Genomic DNA, 24,580 nt, shown 5'->3' with positions numbered 1-24,580 from the left:
GTGTCCTTTTACTAATTATAACTCCGTGATGATGCACCAACAGAGAAAGAATTTCCTTATTGCTAAATCATAATCTAAAGTAGGATTTAACCAAATCCTCCACATCCATTGTTTCTAGAAATTCTGTTATTTTTCTCAAAATATTACGAGTTTATTCTCGTAACATTTCGACTTTATTCTCGAAATGTTTTTTTTTTTTTACGACGCCGTCGTATATTTCATATTCAGCTGCTGCCAAGATCTTTTTATTGCAAAAGGATAGCACCTACATGAGAGCGAGAGAGTTAAATATATTTCGCATTTTCACAGTTTCAACAAAATAAATATAAAAGTGATTGACATATTAACAAGTGAAGCACTTTTCTCCCACACCAACTCTCTTTCTTTTGCTGCTGCGGCTGTGTTGCTCTTTTTTTCTTAATATTCACCTTACGCTTGTAACAGTACCTTCAATTCGATTGGCGAGAAATGAACAGAGCGCTTTTTGTCACGTGCCGTTGCCATGGTGAATCGTGCTATCTTCACTCAATTGATGATGGCTTTTCAGTGCCATGCTGCACGTGCGTAACCTAGAGTGAACTTACTCAGGGTTGATTGAACTAACTCAAATCAGCTGTTCTGAAACTGAAAACTCAGAGTAGCGATTCTCTGAGTAAATCAACTCAGAGTTCAGATTTTAACTCGGTGTTGGTTGAACTTCCTTATTGAAACGGGCCCCAGATGCACTCATGAGTCATCAAACACACGCTAAACAAACAACATCCAATCATATGTCTGGATCACGACCCAAATGAATCCAATCAGAAGAGACAGGGGGCGGGAATAAACCCTGCTGGTGTCACTATGCAGTGGTGTTGTTAAGCACCAGGCGCAAGCTCGAGACGCCCCCTAGTGGCAACAAACGCGAAACTCATTCGACGCTTGATTATTAGCATTTATCAAAACTGCTCAAAAACGAAAGAAAGCAAAAGACAAATAAATCTAATACTAATTTAACGAATACAGCAAAACAATACTATGAATCTTGCACCTTTCACTTTCTTATTCTGTAGCTATAAGCGATCGTTATTATTCTGAATAAAACAAAGGACACTTTTTCATCCCAAAACCAAGAAGGTTTATTCTTATAACTGGGAGCGACCAAGGCTCTTCCGCCCCGACGGCCTGCACCCCAGCAGCATTGGAGCGGAAATTCTGTCTGACAACATCTCAAAGACGTTACGCACCATTTGACTAGTAAGTACAAACTTAAACCATAGTCTGTGTTCCTCTCACCCAACTGTTAAGAATGTTACTGCTTCCAAATGCATAGAGACTGTGTCTGTCCCCCGAATAATACAACCAAATAATCATTTATTTAAAAGTCAGAGAAAAAATCTTATCATGATTAAACCAAAAGACAATATATTTAATGAGCAAAACCAACGCCTAAAGTTTGGGCTACTTGATATTAGATCACTAAATCCAAAGGCAGTTATTGTAAATGAAATGATCACAGACAACAGTTTTGATATACTTTGCCTTACTGAAACCTGGCTTAAGACAAATGATTACTTCGGTCTAAATGAGTCTACTCCTCCAAGCTACGGTTATATTCATGAGCCACGTCCGGTTGGTCGAGGTGGTGGTGTCGCAACAATCTTTAGACACTTTCTTACCGTTACTCGGAGAACAATGCATACATTTAAATCATTTGAAGTGCTTGTGTTGAACATAACAGTTCCAAATAAAAGTAAAAAAACAGTGCTTTCTCTTACATTGGTTACTGTGTATAGACCCCCTGGGCCTTACACTAATTTTCTGATAGAGTTCGCAGACTTCTTATCGGATCTATTGGTTAACGTCGATAAAGTACTGATTGTTGGAGATTTTAATATCCACGTAGATATTGCTAACGATCCATTAGCTGTGGCGTTTAAAGAACTGCTAGACTCTTGTGGTGTAACACAATACATCAATAGACCTACTCATCGCCTTAATCATACCCTATACTTGATTATATCTCACGGAGCCGATCTAACCAATATCGATGTTATACCTCAAAGCGACGATGTTTCCGATCACCATCTTATAACATGTACACTGCGCACTGCAGAAATCAGTTGTATATCTCGTTATCGACAAGGTAGAACAATCACCTCAACTACTAAAGATAGTTTCATAAAGAACCTGCCAGATCTGACTCCTCTAATAACATTTCCAACTAATATAGAATCGCTCGACGACATGACCAGCAACATGGGCACTATTTTCTCTAATACATTAGAAGCGGTCGCACCTATGAAGTCAAAAAGGATAAATGAAAAGATCATAGCAACATGGTACAATAGCACCACTCGCGCCCTAAAAAGAGAAACGCGTAAACTGGAGCGAAAATGGAAACAAACCCAATTAGAGGTCTTTAAAATTGCATGGAAAGAGAGTACAAACTACTACAAAAAGGCACTAAAAGCAGCAAAAGCCGAGCACTTCCGTAACCTCATAGAAAATAACAAAAACAATCCAAGGTTTTTATTTAGTACAATTGCTAAACTAACAAACAAACAGACTCCACCTGACCTGGGTATTCCGCCGCACCTTGGTAGCAATGAATTCATGAAGTTTTTTACTGAGAAAATCGAAATAATACGAGACAACATAGCTAAAACCAAACCTCCAAGTGTGTCGGAAGAATTAGTTTCAACCGTCACCCAAAAAGAAAAGCTAGAGTGTTTTTCTCCTATAAATCAAGAAGATTTAATTCAAATTATTGCAACATCCAAACCGATGACATGCTTATTAGACCCCATTCCGACTGCTTTATTAAAAGAGTTACTACCTGCTGTAATTGAGCCCATTTGTAACATAATCAACTCGTCAATTAATCTAGGACATGTCCCAGGACCCTTTAAACTGGCTGTAATTAAGCCTCTCATCAAAAAAACAAACTTAGACCCCAATGAACTTGGAAGCTATAGACCAATTTCAAATCTCCCTTACTTGTCTAAAATACTAGAAAAAGTAGTGTCAACTCAACTGTGTACCTTCCTACAAAATAATGACATGAACGAAAAGTTTCAGTCTGGCTTCAGACCGCATCACAGCACTGAAACTGTGCTCGTTAGAATTACAAATGACCTTCTTATTGCTTCAGATAAAGGTAACATCTCACTCTTAGTCCTGCTTGACCTTAGTGCTGCTTTCGAATCTGTAGACCATAAAATACTATTAGATCGTTTACACAGTTATATCTGTATTCAGGGACAGGCACTGCAATGGTTCAGATCTTACTTAACAGACCGATATCAATACGTCCATTTAAATGGGAAATCATCAAATCTTACGGATTATGGACTACCTCAGGGATCGGTTTTAGGACCCTTGCTTTTCTCCATATACATGCTGCCCCTCGGCAACATTATTAGAAAACATGGAATTAGCTTCCACTGTTATGCAGATGATACTCTGCTATATATCTCATCAAGACCAGATGATTCCTTTAAGCTATCCAAACTGGCAGAGTGCATCGAGGACATAAAACATTGGATGACTAGTAATTTCCTCCTTTTAAATTCTAGCAAAACAGAAATATTACTTATAGAACCAAAATCATGTAAACAGAATATCTCCGATTACAGCCTGCAAATTGAAAGCTGCACTGTTTCTCCAACAAATACAGTTTAAGATCTAGGCGTTATATAAGACGGCAACCTGTCATTTAAAAATCACATCTCAAATATCACAAAAACAGCCTTCTTCCACCTTAGAAATGTTGCCAAATTACGAAATAGTTTATGTGTTGCAGACGCAGAAAAGCTTATTCATGCATTTGTGACCTCAAGACTTGACTATTGTAATGCTCTACTTAGTGTTTGTCCTGTATCATCAATAAACAAACTACAGTTAGTTCAGAATGCAGCTGCCAGAGTTCTTACTAGGTCAAGAAAATACGATCACATAACCCCAGTTTTATTATCGCTTCACTGGCTACCCATTAAGTATCGTATTGATTTTAAAATTCTTTTAATTATTAAAAAGCCCTGAACGGTTTAGCACCTACTTACTTAACCGAGCTTTTATCACATTACAACCCATCACGCTCTCTAAGATCTCAAAACTCAGGACTTTTGATGACACCTAGAATAACTAAATCCAATAAAGGTGGACAAGCTTTCTCATACGTAGCACCTAAACTCTGGAATAGCCTTCCAGATACTATTCGAGGGTCAGACACACTCTCCCAATTTAAATCTAGATTAAAGACACATCTTTTCATCCAAGCTTTCACTTAATGCATAGTTAATGAACAGCAGCTACGCTAATTATTCTCTTTATTCTCTTTCCGCCTCTGCCTCGGGATGGGATGCCCATCCTGAGGTAGGAAGAAGTTCCACCATGTCCAGACGACTGACAGATGCCCATCCCCAATTTGAGATTACACCAGATACAGCTGCAGACTGACTGACCATCCCAGCTCCATCTAAGGCAATTCCACCACCAGCCAAGAGAAATATGACCATCAGACCGTCCCAGCTCAGACCACTACATCCCCAACCAATGGCAAAAGACGGACTATTTGTCTTATTAATGCTGAAGTTACAATATTTGGTATTAAATGCTAAACTAAAATCACATGTCACCAGTTTGAGTGCAGCTATGACACGTCAGAGGGGATCTGGCCCTCCCGGTTGAGCCTGGTTTCTCCCGAGGTTTTTTTCTCCATTAATCAATCATTGGAGTTTGGGTTCCTCGCCACAGCAGGGCAGTGTTGGCCTGCTCACCGGGAGACTGCATTCATTCATTTTATTTATTTATTTAGAAATTAGATATTATTTATTAGAATGATCTTACTCGTTGTATAAACACCATGCACTGTGCTGTGTTCTAACTTATCTGTTTTTCCTGTTTGCCCCTGTAAAGCTGCTTTGAATCAATACACATTGTGAAAAGCGCTATATAAATAAACTTGAATTGAATTGAATAACAAACTGTAGAGAATTTTGTGCTGTTATGTGGTTCAACGTAAAATAAATCCAGTTTATATTAATATTTATATGTGACTCTGGACAACAAAACCAGTCTTAAATAGCACCGGAACATTTTTAGTAATCTGCAAAAAAACATGGTATGGGTAAAAATTAATCATTAATCATTGGGATTATCATTAGGATATTAAGGAAATATCATGTTCCATGAAAATATTTTATAAATGTCCTACTGTAAATGTATTAAAAACGTTATTTTTGTGAGTGGATTGGCTTCCTCTGTACCCCAGATTAACAACTTCAAAGGCAATATTCTCAATAATTTGATTTTTTTGCACCCTCAGATTCCAATTTTAATACCAGTTGTTGTACCGTCAGATATTGTCCTATCCTAAAAAAACCATCTATCAATGGAAAACTTACTTCTTCAACTTTCAGATGATGTTAAAATCTCTTTTTTCAAAAAAAATTGACTCTTAAGACTGCTTGTGTCATCCAGGGTCACAGATGTCTCATTAATTCCATGAACTCAATACTGCTGTGATATTCAAACAATAATGTGAGGCAATGTGTGGGGAACTCAGGTCTTCACTTTGTTTAGGGCCCCTAAAATGTTAAACACGCCCCTGATCAAATGATCGCTTTAATCTGGCTGGCGGCAGATGATTGGATGAATTGATCTGTTGTGTCATTGTTGTGTGTTTCTGTTGTGTGTCTCATCTGTGGTGCTGCAAATCAACATGACTTTGGGATGTGATGATGATCTGGTGACAGAAGCGCTCGTGATTCAGTGAGGTGAGATACTCACATTTGAGCGCACTGAAGGCGAGACGGTACGCCAGACGCTAAGATAACTCATCCCTGACCACAGGCACGCTGACCTCTGACCTCTGCCCATTACTGATGAGCCTGTGAGCGGCAGGTTTGTCCAGGTGTGTGTTCTGAAAGACGGCAGCAGCGTGCAGGTAAATCCGGTCAGAATGACTCTGAGACACTGAATCTTCTGACCCAGCAGAGAGAGACGTTTGAGACCTTTCCTCACCATCCTCACGCCTGACACACAACACACAGACAGATACTCAGAACAGAACAAGACTCGTTTGAACTATTATAAAAGTCTTCATGCATTAATATTATCATTTAAGCAGAAGAAAGAGAAACATTTCACACCAGGTTTCTGTCTGCTGTATTCTTTAATTCTGAGTGACTCTTCAAATTCATCTGAAAGGCAAACAAGGCAAACACGTATAATATTATAATGATCGTGAATGACTTCATACGTGTATACAACAATATAACACAATCTTTAAATCATGTTCACCCTGATCAAATTTATTTTCTTAAATTAAATGATAACAATATTATCATAAATATCCTTCAGTTCACTTTCTTCAAACATCCCAAAGTTACTTGTGCAGCTTTTTATTTCAAGTGAATGACAGAGAATCTGTATATTTCATCATCATCTTCAGGGGGAACACTTGACAAACTTCATGCATGAAGGGAAATACACATCATTGACATCTATGACACAAACACATGAAACAGTCTCCTGCTGAAATACTGAAATACTTGAAGATTGATCATTTAAATGATAGAAGAATTATGTGTTTGATCATCTGTGAGGATCTACTGTCCTCTAGTGGACATCACAGGTATGACATTCATGCGCAGTTTCAAAATGTATGAAGTCCTTCATGAAAGTGACATCACTCGGGGGGAATCTCTTTCAGTCAGACATGTGGAATCCTTTTTATTGTACATTGTGTACAAAGACTCGCAACAACAAACTGGATGTGTGTGCACTGAAGTCGTGAAGCTAGTGTTAGTGAACATGAGTGTTGTGTTTCAGACACTGTTGTGTTTCCTGAGGTGATGTCACTCACTCCTGCACTTCAGGTGCTTTGCCAATGATGAGGATGCTCAAGAGGAAGACCATGATGAAGAATATCCACATGAAGAATCGATCCATCACCTTGGCAACCTTCTTCCATTCAGCCACTTTCAGAGAGGTCGCTCGTTGTTCCCGGAAGCAGTTTGAGATGTATTCAACATTCCGGATCAGTTTCGGGCCACAGCTCAGAATTCCACTTCTGCCCCGACAGCAGCAACGGTCACATGTCAAACTGACAGCTGGTGACTTGTCATCATCAGGGAAACAGGGGGGCGGAGCATTAGAATCGGTTCTCTCACACTCTGTAGAGAGAGAGAAGATGGTGTTGTGGTTCAGAATCTTCAGTATGTCCAAAGGGTGAATAACAGCTTTCCCCGACCTCATAGACAAAGAAGATCTTGGACATGTAGTCAATGACGAGAACTTTGGCCCAATGTGGTACAGGTTTAGTATCCGCTCCACAGAAATGAATGTTCATGATGAAGATCGTCGCAATGTAATACTTACCTGATAGAGAGAGAGAGAGGTTCTCAAGAAGCTCAAACCTGCTGCAAGATATGTCAAGTCCTGCCACGACCAAAGAACAACCAGCACAACACAACACAACACTGACAGGACAACACACACAAACTGACACTATCACCCTCATTGAGAACTTTAATTAAAACTCTTTTTCTGTTTATATTGAGATGTGTAGATATAGATTTTTACTTATAGACTTTTAATTTTATTCTATTTTATTTTTTATCTTAATCTGTATTTCTGCATGTTTATATTTAATCTTGTGCTTTGGCAATGTACATTTTTCTTGTGTCCCAGAAAAGGACACAAAGGACACCAACCCAACAATCCTGCTCTACAAACAAATCAAAAATAACAAGAGGACTAGATTATCAAGGACTATCTGCTACCAGGTACCAAAGTAAGTACTTTACCATCACTTTGTTCCAAATACTCGACAATAACTACAATCAAACAAACAAAACAAGCAAAAGAAAAGAAAGTAAAAGTTTTAGTGTTACTGACGCAGCAAACTCTGCTCAACCAAATGACCCACGCCTCAGAGGTGTGAAATGGAAGGTGAGAAAACGACTGAACCAAACAAAGGACAATCCTCAACCAACGCCCACGCAGGTGTGAACAGCCCATTTCACCATGAATGCACAACCCCAATGTGTGGAGGCCATTCCTCTACACTACCCAAAAGAGGTTACAAACGATACAGCAAGGGAAGTCTACAAAAACAAAAGACTCACAGAAAACTCAGAGACTTTATTCGCAGACCTTCATAAAGATGGTAGCACCAGTAACCTGATTTTCTACACCAACCGACCTCATTAATGGCACAAAGCCATCATCTCAGAATTCCCAAACGCTGATAGAAAAGGCATCTGTGGGGGTTTCCAGCTAAAAATTAAAAATGAGGATGACGTAACAACTATCAATGTTAACATCTACAAAACAACAGGGATAGTTGTAGTGAAAAGCACTCAAGGACTTTTCGAACAAAACTTCCTGAGTATCAAAGGAAGATTACAACTGGAACCCAACAATGAGCAACCCACCACAGAGGAATCAGACAGAACCCCAGTTTCTGATGATCAGCAAGAACATACAGATCTTCCTAACGCAGAACAAACAAAGGAGCTCCATTCACACTGCTACTGTACTGACATGAGAGAGAGATTCACAGCCCTGGGGGGTGAACTAGTACAGCTCAGAGAAATTACCCTTTCTCTTCAAACAAAATGCTCAGACTATCCGGCAACAACCCCACAGCCAAGCTAAAAGAGGGAGACAACATCAGGAAAGAACTGTCTTCACTTCAGGCCGAAGTGAAGCAGCTAGTGCAAGGGAGGGAGAGGCTCAAGGTTCAGCTGGCATCACTGGAAACCCAGCTCACATAGCAGACAGAGAGTCACTGGACCCAGCTAACTGCTTTAAGAGAGGAGATAAGAGAAATGAAGCATGAAAAAGGTACCCACCTCACCGACCTCAACTCCAAAAATGGTCCAGAACAACAGGTCACCCTTCAAACGGACCACAGCTCCCAGACCTCAGTGTCACAACCCAGCCAAAACCCTCCATCTTCACAAAACCCTTTGCCCAGTACAGATCAACGCAATGAACCTGACAACACTCCAACACCCACAGAGGACTCACAGAAAACAGATATTGTCCTTCTGATAGACTCAAATGGGAAATTTATAGATGAAAAAAGCTCTTCCCCAAACAAAAGGTGTCCAAACTCTGGTGCCCTCAGACTACTGAACGAGGACAACCTAGGATCACCAAGCCACATAATAATCCACACTGGCACAAACGACCTGAGAGCTAAACAAGAAAGAGTGGCCACAGCACTAGAAAGGGTAATCGAAAAAGCTACAACCACCTTCCCAAATGCCAAAATCACCATCTCGACACTGCTACCACGGAAAGACTTCCACCCAGACACAATTCAGCAAGTAAAGGCAAATCTCTCTAGAACTTGTGCACTCAAACCTCAAGTGCACCTGGCACATCACCACACCTTGGACCTCACATGCCTCTATGACCATGTACACCTGTACAGAGCATCTGTCCCCATCTTTGCAAATAAATTAAAAGATGGTGCTCTAAACCGCAACACCAACAACCCTCCTAGAAGCAACAGAGCAAGGCAGCACCTACCCAGACCATGAACGAACCACACCGCACCTTTAAAAAACAGCCAAAGACTGGGACCCCTTCCCTTCCAAAACAACAGCCAACAGACCAGAGCACCACCCCTGCTGCCTACACCCCCCACCCGGCATATGCAACAGAACTCCAGCAGCCTAAGCTATGCCCAGACAGTGAGCAGAAACTCCACACCAACATCTGCACAAGCTCCAACAGCCGAGCTAAAAGACACCCATCAGATGCTGAACCTGATCTGCTCACACCTACTGTCTTAAGACAAAATCTGCAATAAATAAATGAATACCTTATACAGTTGTGTTCAAAATTATTCAACCCCCACTGAAATTGATTGTTTTGGTCGGTCTGACATTGATTATGATCATTCAATCATCCTGCTTACAATTAAATCAAAGAGGCACGTGTAGGTCAGACAAATATATCATAACATTTATAATGAAATAACCACAAATGTCTTTTCTGAGCTCACATCATTATCAGTTTTATTCAACCCCCAAGTGACATTCAATCTTAGTACTTAGTTATAACAGATTTTAAACGTGAAGCATAGCTTGACACAAGTGTCTTGCAGCGATCTACGGGTATCTTCGCCCATTCATCATGGGCAAAAGCCTAAAGTTCAGTCACATTCTTAGGCTTGCACATTCAACAGGCAACTGCTTTCTTTAAGTCCCACCAGAGGTTCTCAATCGGATTTAAGTCTGGTGACTGCGATGACCACTTCTAAATGTTCCAGCCTTTAATCTGCAACCATGCTCTAGTGGACTTGGAGGTATGCTTGGGATCATTGTCCTGTTGAAAGGTCCAACGTCTTCCAAGCCTCAGGTTTGTGACGGACTGCATCACATTGTCATCCAATATCTCCTGGTACTGAAGAGAATTCATGGTACCTTGCACACGCTGAAGCTTCCCAGTACCTGCAGAAGCAAAACAGCCCCAAAGCATGATTGACCCCCCGCCATGCTTCACAGTAGGCAAGGTGTTCTTTTCTTCATAGGCCCTCCTCCAAACATAGCGTTGATCCATGGGCCCAAACAGTTCTAATTTTGTTTCATCAGTCCACAGAACACTATCCCAAAACTTCTGTGGTTTGTCCACATGACTTTTGGCATACTGCAGTCGACTCTTCTTATTCTTTGGGGACAGCAAGGGGGTGCGCCTGGGAGCTCTGGCATTGAGGCCTTCATTACGCAGGGTGCGCCGTATTGTCTGAGCAGAAACTTCAGTACCCACATCTGACAAATGTTTTCTCAGTTCCTCAGCAGTCACACGGGGACTTTTCTCCACTCTACGCTTCAGGTAGCGCACAGCAGTCGAAGTCAGCATCTTCTTTCTGCCATGACCAGGTAGCGTTTCAACAGTGCCCTTTGCCTTGAATTTGCGAATGATGCTTCCTATGGCGTCTCTTGGTATGTTTAACATCTTATAGCCATTGCCCTTCCTGTGAAGAGTAATCACCTGTTCTCTTGTCTTCCTGGACCATTCTCTTGACCTCACCATGTTTGTAACCACACCAGTAAATGTCTAGAAGGAGCTGAGTATCACAGTCATTTTAAAGCTGCCTAATTGGTGCTTATTAGGCTTTATTGCTGCTCCCTGATATCCACAGGTGTTTTCAATACCTGATCGAAAACACTTCATTGAACCTCTGTTCTTCAGAGTGGTAGTCTTTAAGGGGTTGAATAATTATGTCAATAAAGAATTCACAAAAGAAACATTTACTACTGTATTACAAAACTAATTGATGTCATTTTAGTTGCATATGGTTCTTTAAGAAGTCCTTGTAGGATTTCATTCTGAATACAATTACAAATGTACACTAAATTCCCTAAAACCATTTACAGCATTGGGGGTTGAATAATTTTGAACACAACTGTAGATAACAAAGCATTTACCATATCATGTTGGAATATTCAAGGCCTGAGGTCATCTGCTTTTGGACTGAAAAGCAAAAACATAGACTTCAGCTCTGATACAAAAAACTCAGACATCCTCATCCTACAGGAGACATGGAGTAGAGGAGACGGACCCACTGGCTGCCCTATAAACTACAGAGAATTCATCATTCCATCCGTCAAACTGCCTGGCGTCACACAGGGAAGAGACTCGGGCGGAATGCTGATCTGGTATAAGTCCGAATACGCCCACTCAATAAAAATGATTAAAACTGGCCAGTTTTACACATGGATAGAAATCAACAAGACCATCACTTCAACAGATAAGAATATCTTCCTGTGTGCAACCTACATCCCTCCAGCAGAGTCACCCTACTTCAATTAGAACAGTTTCACAATCCTGGAAGAGGAGATCAACTACTTCCACTGTAAGGCTGGTGCCAAGGTGTCCGCACCAAAAGGGCACCATATCCCGGGAAACACAGAACTTCATCCAATACAATGAACTCCCCACAGAGTTTGCATCTCCATCTCAGACAGCATACAACAATGAATGATGATTTCCAACTCACACCTTTACATCTGTTCTCTTCCCCCCCTCTCATCTCTCTCCAACTGAACTCAGAGCAATTCAATGCTCACCCATGAACTGGATTTGACAAATATCATATCTTATATGAACAAAGAATCTTCATATGCATGTTTGGTATCATTTGAAATGTCTCAGTGCGATTGGTACAATGGTCTCATATCCACAGCAGTGGAGCAGATCATAACATAGGTTTGAGGCTTTAAAGATATTCTGCTCACTGTTGAGGTTGTGTCTTCGTGCAAATGCCCATTTGTGGCCTGATCAGATCCAGGACAGAGTCCTTTACAATGTCAATTGTTGTTGTGTGGAGGAAGGGTATTTTGGTCTGGGTATTTAAGGGAAGCAGGCAAAATGTTCTGGGGAATTCTTACTATGATGAACCCCACGGTGCCTTCAGACACACAGCACTGTGTTTTTTGCGATCGCACCTTTTTCTATTGTCAGGTGTGCGTCTTAGACTCGTAGACTAATCTTTGAGGATTTGATGTTTTTGTTTTTGTATTCTCTGAATTGAATTGTAATTGGCAAGAAACATTTACCTGACTAATAAATTGTCATGTTTGAATTGTTCCGCAGTATTCTGAATTTATAGACACGTTCTTATATTATGTATTCAGTATAAGAATTATGTTCTATCCCGTTACATCCATGTTACCGCAAATCCCTGCTCAGGTTAGTAACGGACTAGAATCCTGTCTAGGTGACAAAGACACACCTGCTGAGAATTTTAGAGATCCGGCTAACAACTTGGCATTAGTTTAAGTGTACTTAGATCTTAGAGGCTGCACAAGGGTTGTCTGACAACACAAGGGTTGTCTGACCAATCTAAATAGGGTAAGTCTCAGAGTCTGATTACAGTAATATTATTCCAGTTAAGTGTACATGGGAAACCATGGCATGACTATATAAAGCTGCCAGTAGAGAAGGTAAGATTGGTCTATCTATCGCTGTGGAGTGGTCATGACCTCTGGCTGAAATAATTGTTGCTTGTGATTAGGTGTTAATAATCTAGGCTGACCAAAAAGGTGCGTTTATCAGTGAGTTGCAGGGGGCAGCCACCTAAATGTTACTGGTCTCTTACCTCTTGCAATGACCAAGACTGCCGAGTTTGTGACCGTGAGATCCGCGTATAAACGGCCGGCGCGAGACTCTAAGCGACATGTAAATCGGATGAGTGAATATGGTTTAGAGTAAACCGGGATAGTCGAACACTGACCCAAATTACAGGATTATTATCACTCATGATAATCAAATACAAATAATATCATTCAACAAGGTTTCCTTTATATCTTTTGGAGTCAGATAAATTACGCAATGTTAAAATAACTTTAACTGTAACAACCCAGAGCGCTGGAAAGACAGAACCCGCGAATGCCTTCGCCATGCCACTTGGACTCCGCCATTGGGCCAGTGGGTGGTTCTTCTGTTCTCACATTTTCCACCACCTTACACCAGTCACAGCGCAATGTTCTGATCTGCGGAGACCTAAATGCCAGGACAGGCGAAGAATCAGACTTAGTTCACTCCATAGGAGACAAACACATTCCAGGAGGAGATGTCCTTCCCACACCTACTCACACACAAAGACTAAACTACAATAAAACAAGAAACAAAAATGGATCAAGACTTCTCCATCTTTGTCGCACAATGGGTCTGTACATGGTCAATGGAAGACTACGAGGAGATTCATACGGCAGGTACACCTATAGTTCTAAGCTGGGTAACAGTACGGTAGACTATTTCGTCACGGATCTGAATCCTAACTCCCTCAGAGCGTTCACAGTCAGCCCACCATCCCCATTGTCAGATCACAGTAAAATCACTCTCTACCTCAATAGATCCGAACCTAACACAGAGGCATCAAAACAAACTCACCTCCATACCCTAAAACAAACTTTCAGGTGGAAACAAAATTGCGAAGATACATACAAAAGCATAACTCGTGAACAAAAAATTAAAAACCTACTGAATATATTCCTAGATACCCCATTTCCACACAATAATGAAGGTGTAAACTTAGCAGTAGACAGGATTAACCAAATTTTTACAATATCTGCAACACTATCTAACCTAAAACCCACTAACACAAAACCAAACAAAAAGCCTGTAAATGAGAAATGGTTTGATAAGGAGTGTAAAAACCTTAGAAAAGAAGTAAGAATTCTATCAAATCAGAAACACAGAGATGCTGACAATGTAAACACACGCCAACTCTACACAACAAACTATGCACTCTGGAGTCAACAATTAAAGATTACCAAAACCCTTTAGACTATCCAATTACACTCGCTGAGCTAGAACAAAATATACCAAAACTTAAATCCCAAAAAGCAAGTGGTATCGACGGTATCCTAAACGAGATGATTAAACACGCAGACCAAAAACTTACACTCGCCATCCTCAAACTGTTTAATATCATCTTTAGTACAGGTATATTTCCCACAATCTGGAACCAAGGTCTCATAACTCCAATCCATAAAAGTGGAGACAAATTCGACCCTAATAATTACCGCTGAATATGTGTAAACAGTAATCTAGGTAAACTCCTCTGTAACATTATTAACAGCAGACTTCTCCAATATCTAAACAACCAAAACATCCTGAGAAAATGCCAAATTGGTTTCCAACCAAAATACCGCACATCCGACCATATATACACTCTTCATACCTTAATTGACAAAGAAACAAACCAAAAGAAAAGAAAGCTCTACTCCTGCTTTGTTGACTTCAAAAAGCTTTTGACTCAATCTGGCATGAGGGACTTTTTCTTCAGTTGATTCAATGCGGCATCGGAGGAAAAACCTACGACATCATCAAATCAATGTACACCAATAACACATTTGCAGTTAAAATTGGCAACAAGCACACAGACTTTCTCTCCCAGAGTCGTGGAGTGAGACAGGGCTGTAGTCTAAGTCCTACACTATTTAACATTTACATGAATGAATTAGCTGGAGCTCTAGAACAGTCACCAGGACCCGGTCCGACCTTACAAGACACCGAAGTGAAATGCCTCCTGTTTGCAGACGATCTGGTGCTGCTGTCACCCACAAAAGAGGGTCTACAGCAACATCTGGACACCCTGCACACTTTCTGCCAAACATGGGCCCTATCGGTTAACCTTAAGAAGACTCGAGTCATGATATTCCAAAAAAAGCCCAGTAGCCAAAATCAACATCACCGTTTCAAACTAAACAACGTGCCCCTAGAACACACCAAGAACTACACATATCTCTGTATAAACATTAGTAACACCGGAAACTTAAACAAGGCTGTGAACGACCTGAGAGACAAGGCACGAAGAGCCTTTTACGCAATCAAAAAGAATATTAAAATTGACATCCCAACCGTAATCTGGCTGAAAATAATACAATCAATTATAGAACCAATCGCGCTGTATGGAAGTGAGGTTTGGGGTCCTCTCGCCAACCAAGAGTTCACCAGATGGGACAAACACCCAATAGAGATTCTGCAAACAGAAATGTGTAAAAACATTCTACGGGTACAGAGAAAAACTCCAAACAACGCCTGCAGAGCAGAATTAGGACTGTATCCTCTAATCATTAAAATACAAAAAAGAGCTTTAAAATTCTACACACACCTTAAGAACAGCGACACAGACACACTCCATCACAAAGCCTTAAGTCATCAAGAGCTGAGCCCAGAGAGAAACCCCTTCATCCAACTGATCTCACAACTAACTCTACAACCCCAAACATGCCCAAGTCAACCCCAAACCCCAGCCAGACTAAACCAAATGATGAAAAGACAAAAAGAGAAATATGTCAAACACTGGACAGAAGCAACAGCTCAGCAAAGTAAAGTGGAATGCTATCTGTCACTAAAGAGAGAATATAAAGTGTCAGAATACCTCACAAGCGTATCAGACCCTAAACTAAGAAAAGTGTTGAGCATGTACAGACTCAGTGATCACCAGCTCACTGTAGAGACGGGCAGACACAGACACACATGAACACCGAGAGAAGAGCGACTGTGTCCACACTGCACACACAATCAAGTGGAAACAGAGCTGCACTTTCTCCTCTCCTGTCCCAACTACACACACATCAGAGAAACATTCTTCCCCCAGTTTACAAACTTACACAAAGACTTTGACCAGTTTCAACAAAAGGACAAGATCTCATACATACTGGGAGAAAAGTCAAGAAGCTCAAACCTGCTGCAAGATATGTCAAGTCCTGCCACGACCAAAGAACAACCAGCACAACACAACACAACACAACACTGACAGGACAACACACACAAACTGACACTAACACCCTCATTGAGAACTTTAATTAAAACTTGCATGCACGCATGCACGCATGCACGCACGCACACACACACACACACACACACACACACACACACACAAACACACAGACACTCACACACAGACTGACCGATGAGAGGCATACTCTCCGCCACCATAACCTGGAAGACTGTGAGCGCCAGGAGGACAGTCACGCCCAGCGACACCTTCTCACCCGAGTCAGCGGGCAGATAGAACCCCAGCGGTGCCAGGAATGAGATGAGGAAACAGGGCAGCAGCAGGTTAAAGATGTAGAAGGACCTCCTCCTCTGCAGCAGGAGCGTGTACGTGATGTCGGGATACGGATCCGAGCAGCATCCATACATGATCACGTTCCTGGTGGCCGGCATTCCGCCACATTCCCACTCCACGTGGTGATGTCCACCTGAGTGGAAGAAAGGGGCGGGGTCAGCTGCTTGCGCCACGCCCATATACATTAGTAATAAAACTACAGATCTCTCAGATGAACAATGACACTACTTCAACATCAGCTCATTTCAACAGTGTTGTGTTAAAACAAGTTACTGTACACAGACTGAATGTTGTGGATTAAGTGTCTCTCGTGTCGTGTGTCTTTCTGGTGTGTAGTGTGTGTTGTGTACCTGGTTCCCATTGTAGGTCCATGAGCCGAATGTTAAGTTGCACTGCTGACTGTCAAAGGGAAAGTAAGAGACGTCCACCACACATGAACTCTTAGTGATGGCAGGAGCGTCCCACGTGATCTCTCCAGTGTAACGCAACACAACGTTTGTGTCCACGGGTCCAGAGAAATCCTCAACTGCCCTGTGTGTGTGTGTTTGTGTGTGCATGTGTTCACAGGTGAGAGACATGCTGTCAGAAGAGAAAAACTCAATACTCTCACACACTGCATCACTCAAACTGTGTGTGTGAACGTACGGGCGTACTTGTTATAAAGCACCATAGGTCTGGTCTCCACACAAGGCTGCTGGGAATGCGTATGACCTCCAGACCACAATAATCCTCTTTATTCCATTTCAGATAAGCATCATTCCATGTCTGTCTGATCCACAGATACGCAATTAACACCTGATTCCTCTCATCCTAAACAAACACACACGCGTGCACACACACACACAGTGACACTGAGGGTCAGGTGACTAGAAACATCTAAATAATAAATACTAACAAGAGGAAGAGAGAGTGACTTCAAAAGAGAGAGAGAGAGGATAGTTATATCAGTGTTTGTATGATCCCACACGGAAAAAACCTATTTAAACATATGTTTTAATATAGGTTTTGATATAGGTTTTTAATATATGTGACATATATAAAATTGGCCGTTTTCCTATATTAAATGTACATATATGCACATGTATGTGCACATATATGCGTACATACATGCGTACATACATGCGAATATATATGATTGCATACATGTACCTATATAGGTACATATATGCATGTATATATGTGTGCATATATGCACGTATATGTCCACCTATATGTTTACCTATATATATATATTAGTACAATTATTAAAATCCATAGCTGCTAGACAACATAAATAAAAGCCCAAAATGTTGACATTTACATTTTTATTTACTTACAAACAATCAAATAGTACAAGAACAAAAATAAGACAAAAAATTATCTTGATGATCTTCTCAGCTCCGTGAGCTTCGAATTGATAGACATGCCTATCTGCCCTCGGGTGGCTGCTGGCCGCTTCTTCAATGTAGCATCTAGAGAAGACAAAAATAATAAGTCAGTATAATAATAATAATAATATAGTGCTTCAACAGGAACCCAAAGTGCTTACAGTACAGCTGCAATTGGACATATATTTTAGATAAAGGGCTAATCATAATAAAAAATGCGTCATGTAAACACGTCAATTGGAAGATTCTGATTGGATTCTGCTAAATCTGAAAGAAATTCGAATTGGAAACATCATCCCCCTCTTTTTTTAGCGGCATCGTTCTTTCATATGCACATGTCCGTCATGGGGACTGCATTGTTAACATTCACACGGTCAATCATGTGCATCCAAAGCAGAGAAAATTCTTGGATAAGAAAATTTGCAGTTGTTGGCAGACTGGTGGTGTACCTTGTTCGTTGCCTCCTCCTCCTCCTCGTGGTTGTATTTAGAAGAACATCTCTTCTTCACGCAAACCTTCGGAGGGAGGGGGAGAAACAGAGGAAAAAAAAATGCAATTTAATGGCGACAGTGGCACATATGGGATTGGATTGGATTCAATTTATTGTCATTACACAATATATTACATATATTGTCATTACTCTGTGTAACGGGAGAGCGGATCGTCCCATGATGGAAGGTAGGGGTTTGAATCCCGGCTCCTGCAGGTGCAGACAAGGCACTTGGGCAAGACACTTCACCCAATCCCTATGTGTGAATGGTTGGTGGTGGTCAGAGGGACCGTTGGCGCAGATGTTAGCAGCCTCACTTCTGTCAGTCTAACCCATGAGGAACTGTGGCTACAATGGTAGCTTACCACCATCAGCATGGAGTGAATGAACGTCCTCCCTTTCATGTGTGAAGCGCTTTGGGTGTGACTTGTGTGTCTTGTGAAAAGCGCTATACAAATAAGATTCCCTTTTACCCCATAAAAATCATACTCATCATGAATGAAGTGTAACACCACACACACAGGATTCAGCGTGGAATCAATGCCCAAAATGTAATGAAAACTTAAAAAATGTAAAATAATACTATATTTGGATCATGCAGTATCTTACAAGATTTCATATTTATTCATAAGGTTTTATTTTTATTTGTTCATCCGTCAGGCTACAGTGATTAGGTAAGCTTTAACGTATTCAGCCTTTCAGTATAGGCCTACAGCAAAGTAGAAAGAGTTTGGCCTCATAAAATAATCCTCCAAACAGCTGTCAAAATTGACCAAAAACAATAAATTTTATTCTGTCACTAATTGATATATATATTCATCACAATCGAAAATATTTTTGTTTTTAGAATATGTATTAGTGATGCATGCAATGATTACAGAATAACCGAAAAAATGCAAAGAATGGCAATCACTGATTTTTGAAATCCAAAACAAATCCAAATCAGAAATAGTGTCTAACTATTTCGTCCCTTGTTGCACGTCCTGTTTGCTCGTTCTGGCAGAATGCAGGAGGTTGGTTAGGGTCTCCAAGGGGCTCAGGTGCATCATTGTCAGCAGAGAGAGGGACATTACGCTTAGTAGCGATGTTGTGCAGGACAATACAGGCAAGGGTTATGTTGCATGCTTGCTTTCTGTGGTTCTGGTCTCAGATCTATTTAAACGCTCAATTGCTCAATTGTTTGTGTTGTAGGTCTCAGATGAGCGGACTGCTGGAAGAGGATGGGGTGGGGTTTTTCTTGTTTTTAGTTTTTTTTAAATGTGTGTGTTTTCATTTCAAATAAAAATAAACTTATATTGACCCCACACTGGCTATTCTACTTGTTGCTCTTCACATATCTATAGTTCTACATTGCGATTTCCTATCCTGTTTTAGCACTGGTTATCCAGATTTGGTGATCCTGAAAAGATCCTATCCGGATCAGATTGATCCAATCCGATGTTGCTCTAAAAAACTGGCTCCAAAAGTAAGCTGGATAACGTGATCACGGATCGCAAAAAAAGGATTACTAAATCCGGATCAATTTTATCCGGATTAAACCTTTTGAAAAACCGGGTCCTGGTGCTTATTTTTGGAAGCCGGCCAGGGTTTGCGGCCTTTTCGCCATTCCACCAGCTTCTCGAAAATCTTTAAATGAAAAATGCAGGACACAGTCGAGGGCCAAAATAGTACAGGCCCCTCTATCCTCACCCACATTCCATTCAAGTAAGACATAATGGATCTCAAATGTTGATATCGCCATCTTTTCTCCCAGCCGGTATCTTTCGGCGTGAATGCAGCACGCCGATGACGTCACAAACTAAAAAACATTGCATTTTGCATTACATTTTGTGGATGTTACGGTAAATGTGTGGATGTGAGCTGTAATCTGGGGCCAGTTGTTCAAAGGTAAACTGATCGGATTTTGGTTATCGGATTGGATCAAATCTTGAAAATGAGTTGTTCAAAAGGGAAAGAAGGAATCTGAAATCAGATTAGATAAGGGAATCCAATCCTAGTTTTAATCTGGATCAAACCTTCAGTTTGTGTTGTTCAAAACTTGTCAGTGGGATTTGGATAACTTTGATCCAAAAAAAACAGGATTATCCTGATCCCAACAGGGGGTAGGATTTCAAGGTGGATTTCAGGAAGAAAACGTAGTAAAACTTTAAAATTGGTCAAATAATACATTTGTATCATTTAGTGTATATATTTTTATTTATATTTTGCACTTGACTTGTGTAACCGTTGTAACAGTGATAAAGTAGACATAGGCTAACAATTAAGCTATTCAGTATAGTAAAGTAAAAATAAAATAAAAATTATCGTGTCCCCATGAAATAATCCCCCAAACAGATTTCAATAAACAAAAATAATATATTCATTTTTCGGTCACTCATCACCGTATATTAATTTCAAAGAAACAATCATCAGAGATGAGCCTGTCAAAAATAATGTCTAACAATTGCATCCCTTACTATACGTCCAGTCAGTCCCTGATTCTGACAGACCACCAGAGGTTGGTCTGGTTCTTCAACAGGCTCAGGTGCATCACAAACATCATCACAGAGAGGGATATTGCGCCTGGTAGCGATGTTGTGCAGGACGATACACGCAAGTATTATGTTGCATGCTCCCTGTGGTTCCACTCGCAAGTAGTTAAGGCATGCAAAGCGTCTCTTCAGAACTCCATTTAAACGCTCAATTGCACATCTTGTTTTGCAATGAGCAGTGTTGAAGCGTGCCTGCGCAGGTGTGGTTGCTGCAAGAAAAGGAGTCATCAGCCATGGTAGGAGTGGATAGGCACTGTCTCCTAATATTATGCCATCCGGTCGGTTGGTTTGGAGCTCTCTGTATAAAGCACTCTCTCTCAGGATGCGTGCATCATGAACAGACCCAGGCCACTTCACGACACAGTTTGTGATGATGAGGTCAGCATCGCCCACAAGTTGGATGTTGATGCTGCGCCTCCCCTTTCGGTTGATGTACTCCCAATCCCTCTCATGAGGTGCTTGGATATGCACATGAGTGCAGTCAATAACCCCAATAGTACTGGCCATATTCCCCAAAAGAAAAAACTTGTGCTTGGTCTGGGCAATCTGGACATCCTTTGGAAGTGAAACAAACTGATTGACCAGGCTGGCCAATGCAATTGACACAGCGTTCACTACATCACTCACAGTTGATTTGTCCACTCCTATATTGTCACCAACAACTTGGTAGAAAGTCCCAGATGCATAGAAGCGCAGAGCAATGAGGACCTGTTCTTCCACAGACAGACTGTGGCTCCTTCGGGTTCTCCGTTGAAGTTTTGGCCTGACAAGGTCTGCAATGTACTTAATATCAGCATTCCCAAAGCGAAAGCGAGCATACAGTTCTTCAGTGGTGTATTGCTCCAGTGGTTGTGCACGCTCAACATACACCCTTTGACGGTATCCTCTTCCACCAACACGGTGGTAGCGATGGACAATACCTGCCATGTCAGTGTCTCTCTCTAAGTCCTCTGAGAAAGGCTGAATATAAGATGGCTGTCAAATACCCACACACCAATTGGCTGACGTGCTGTGGCTTGTGTTCAATTAAATCAATCATGCCCAAGGCCTACAAATACTATGTTCACTACAACAGAAGCGGTGAAACCATGGACTCAAAAGGACCTAATTTCACTGTTGCAGAAACCCATGCACTGCTGGAGGGTGTTACGTGCCATTATGCCTCAATAGTAGGAAGCTCTGTTGCAGGTGGAATGGTGACTAACAAAAGGAAGAAAGACATTTGGGTTGAAATCACCCAGAATGTAAATGCAATGGGTTCTGGCCAGAAGAGGACCTTGGAGCAAGTGAAATTTAGACGGAAGAATCTGAGGGCCAGAGCAACGAAGGACCTTGCTGAGGCAAAAAACACCCAAACAGGCAACAAACCCTTTAAGAAAGGTGAATACACAGATGTGGTTCTGGACATTATTGGAGGTGAGAACTCTAAAGCTCTGCATGGGATTCATGGTGTTGTAGGGGACGGTGAGCCTACAATTGTAGAGGAAAGTGAGCCAGTTCTTCCTAATGCAGAGGAAACATTCATTCTGGATCTCAGCCCTATTATTGAAGAACAACCTGGATCCTCACTGGTAGAGCCAGCAGTCACAGGAGCTCAGAAAAGAGGCTTGAAGCATCCTTTGCCGAATAATAATGATGATGCCTATGAATCACTTCTTAAACGAGAAACTGAAAGAGCAGAAGCACAGATACTCCTGGCAGAGGAACAAATCAAGCTGACCAAACTGCAGCAAACCAAAGCGAAACTTCAGATCCGCCTCCTAAAAGCAGGGCTTGGAAATGCTGGTCTCTCCTCCTCAGATGAAGAACCCTGAACATTCTTTATTTCGTTAACAATTGGATATTTAGCCATTTTATTTTTTAAAGATGTTTTCAAAATATCCACTATGTATTTGTTAATGTATATTTGTTTTTTATTTGTTGTGGTTCAGATGAGGGGTCATAAAAGTAATTATTTAATATAATTATTATTTAATATAATTTAATTAAAGTTAAACTATGAATGGAAGTGGATGTTTATGTTATTTTTGTGTTTTGGCTCAAAATAAACACTTACAGTGACCCTATGTTGGCTCTTACTTCTACCTGTTCTTTACATAGCCCACATTGTGATATGTTGTCCCATTTAGAGCACTGTAATCCGGATTTGGTAATCTTGAAAACTGTGTATCTGGATCAGAGTGATCCAGTCCAATGTTGCTTTGAAAAACCGGCATAAAAGTAAGATGGATTACCTGATCCTGGATAGGAAAAAAGGGGATTTCCAAATGCGGATAATTTTGATCCAGATTAAATGTTTTGAACAACTGGCCCCTGGAATTGACTTGAAATTGGAAAAAAGGCTTGATTGACAAAATAAAAATCGACAAACCATTTTGTTATACATTTCCTTCCTTTCCACTATCTTTATACAAGAAAGAATTGACCTTGTAAATGTTTCAGCAAAACGTGTAGACATCATAGCTTTCCATCTCCTCTCACTTATTTGCCACAGATAAATTCCATAACATGCCAATTACATGTGTTACCAATTTCATGTGTTCGCACATACATACTTTTTTTGCATTCTTTTTTAGTTTGTTAGTTTTTGCCTTGATTTTAAATATGGGCTAGGCATCATGACAGTTGCCAAAGTGAGATATGAGCTACAAAATCACCAGATCCTGCCATGAGCTATAGGAGACATATCTTGTATGTACATATAGGGCTTATAGGTGGATATAAAGAAGCAATACAGGATACCTATATGGCCTGTATATGCACATATATGCACCTCAATTTTGCCTATATGTGCATATATATACTGCATATAGGTTTCATATATGTGCATATATCCTCATATAGGTTCTTTCCATGTGGGATGTCACGGCCGTGTGTGTGTATGATGTCACGGCTGTGCACGTGTGTGTTTGTAACCATGTCTTTGATCTGAGACAGTGTGACCTGCAGGGTGACGTTGAGGGTTTTGTCTGTGTCGTCCACCGGTCGAAGAGCGCTTGAGTAATTCTTCATCAGATCGTTCAAGAACTTCTGTGTGAACCGACCCTGAGCACACTGACCCACTGCACACACAAAACACACACGTGCTGCTGAAAACATACATGATATACATAGAACAATACTAACCTGAACTGAAAACAATGATAGTACAGTACAGACTGAGAAGATTAAAGTGCTGTCATTCACAATGTGCAGAAAATAAAGCTTTAATCACAGCTAAAATACCCACACACATATCACCCCACACACACACATATCACACACACACATATCACACACACACACACACACACACACACACATATCACACACACACACACACACACATATCACACACACACACACACACACACACACACATATATCACACACACACACACACACACACACACACACACACATATCACACACACACACACACACACACACACACACACACACACACACACATATCACACACACACACACACACACACATTCAAGGATCATCATATGAATCTTTCAGCAGTTAAACTGAAATTTCTGTCTTCTGTAGATATTCTGAAGTCTCACCTTCAATGAGCAGTAATGCAGAGATGATCATCAGCATCCGGCGCTGCGTTCT

At 40.9% G+C, this 24,580-nt stretch overlaps 1 protein-coding gene and 1 pseudogene across 1 annotated transcript; both read right to left on the bottom strand.

The window, feature by feature from the left end:
• The window catches only part of LOC130438460 (uncharacterized), a 13,156-nt pseudogene extending 7,064 nt beyond the window's left edge, over nt 1-6,092 (bottom strand).
• LOC130438459 (neuronal acetylcholine receptor subunit alpha-9-II) lies at nt 5,932-24,580 on the bottom strand. The gene is given in 11 exon segments (XM_056770392.1): nt 5,932-6,017; nt 6,135-6,185; nt 6,851-7,160; nt 7,216-7,365; nt 15,411-15,443; nt 16,428-16,794; nt 16,939-17,119; nt 17,242-17,255; nt 17,258-17,398; nt 23,893-24,038; nt 24,529-24,580. Coding segments are annotated over 10 exon segments (1,383 nt in total). The 5' UTR covers nt 24,566-24,580; the 3' UTR covers nt 5,932-6,017; nt 6,135-6,181.

This window comes from Triplophysa dalaica, chromosome 16, assembly GCF_015846415.1.
Source record: "Triplophysa dalaica isolate WHDGS20190420 chromosome 16, ASM1584641v1, whole genome shotgun sequence".
Classification (NCBI taxonomy): Eukaryota; Metazoa; Chordata; class Actinopteri; order Cypriniformes; family Nemacheilidae; genus Triplophysa; species Triplophysa dalaica.
The sequence above is the reverse complement of the archived record's forward strand: the minus strand, read 5'-3'. Positions and strand labels throughout refer to the sequence as shown.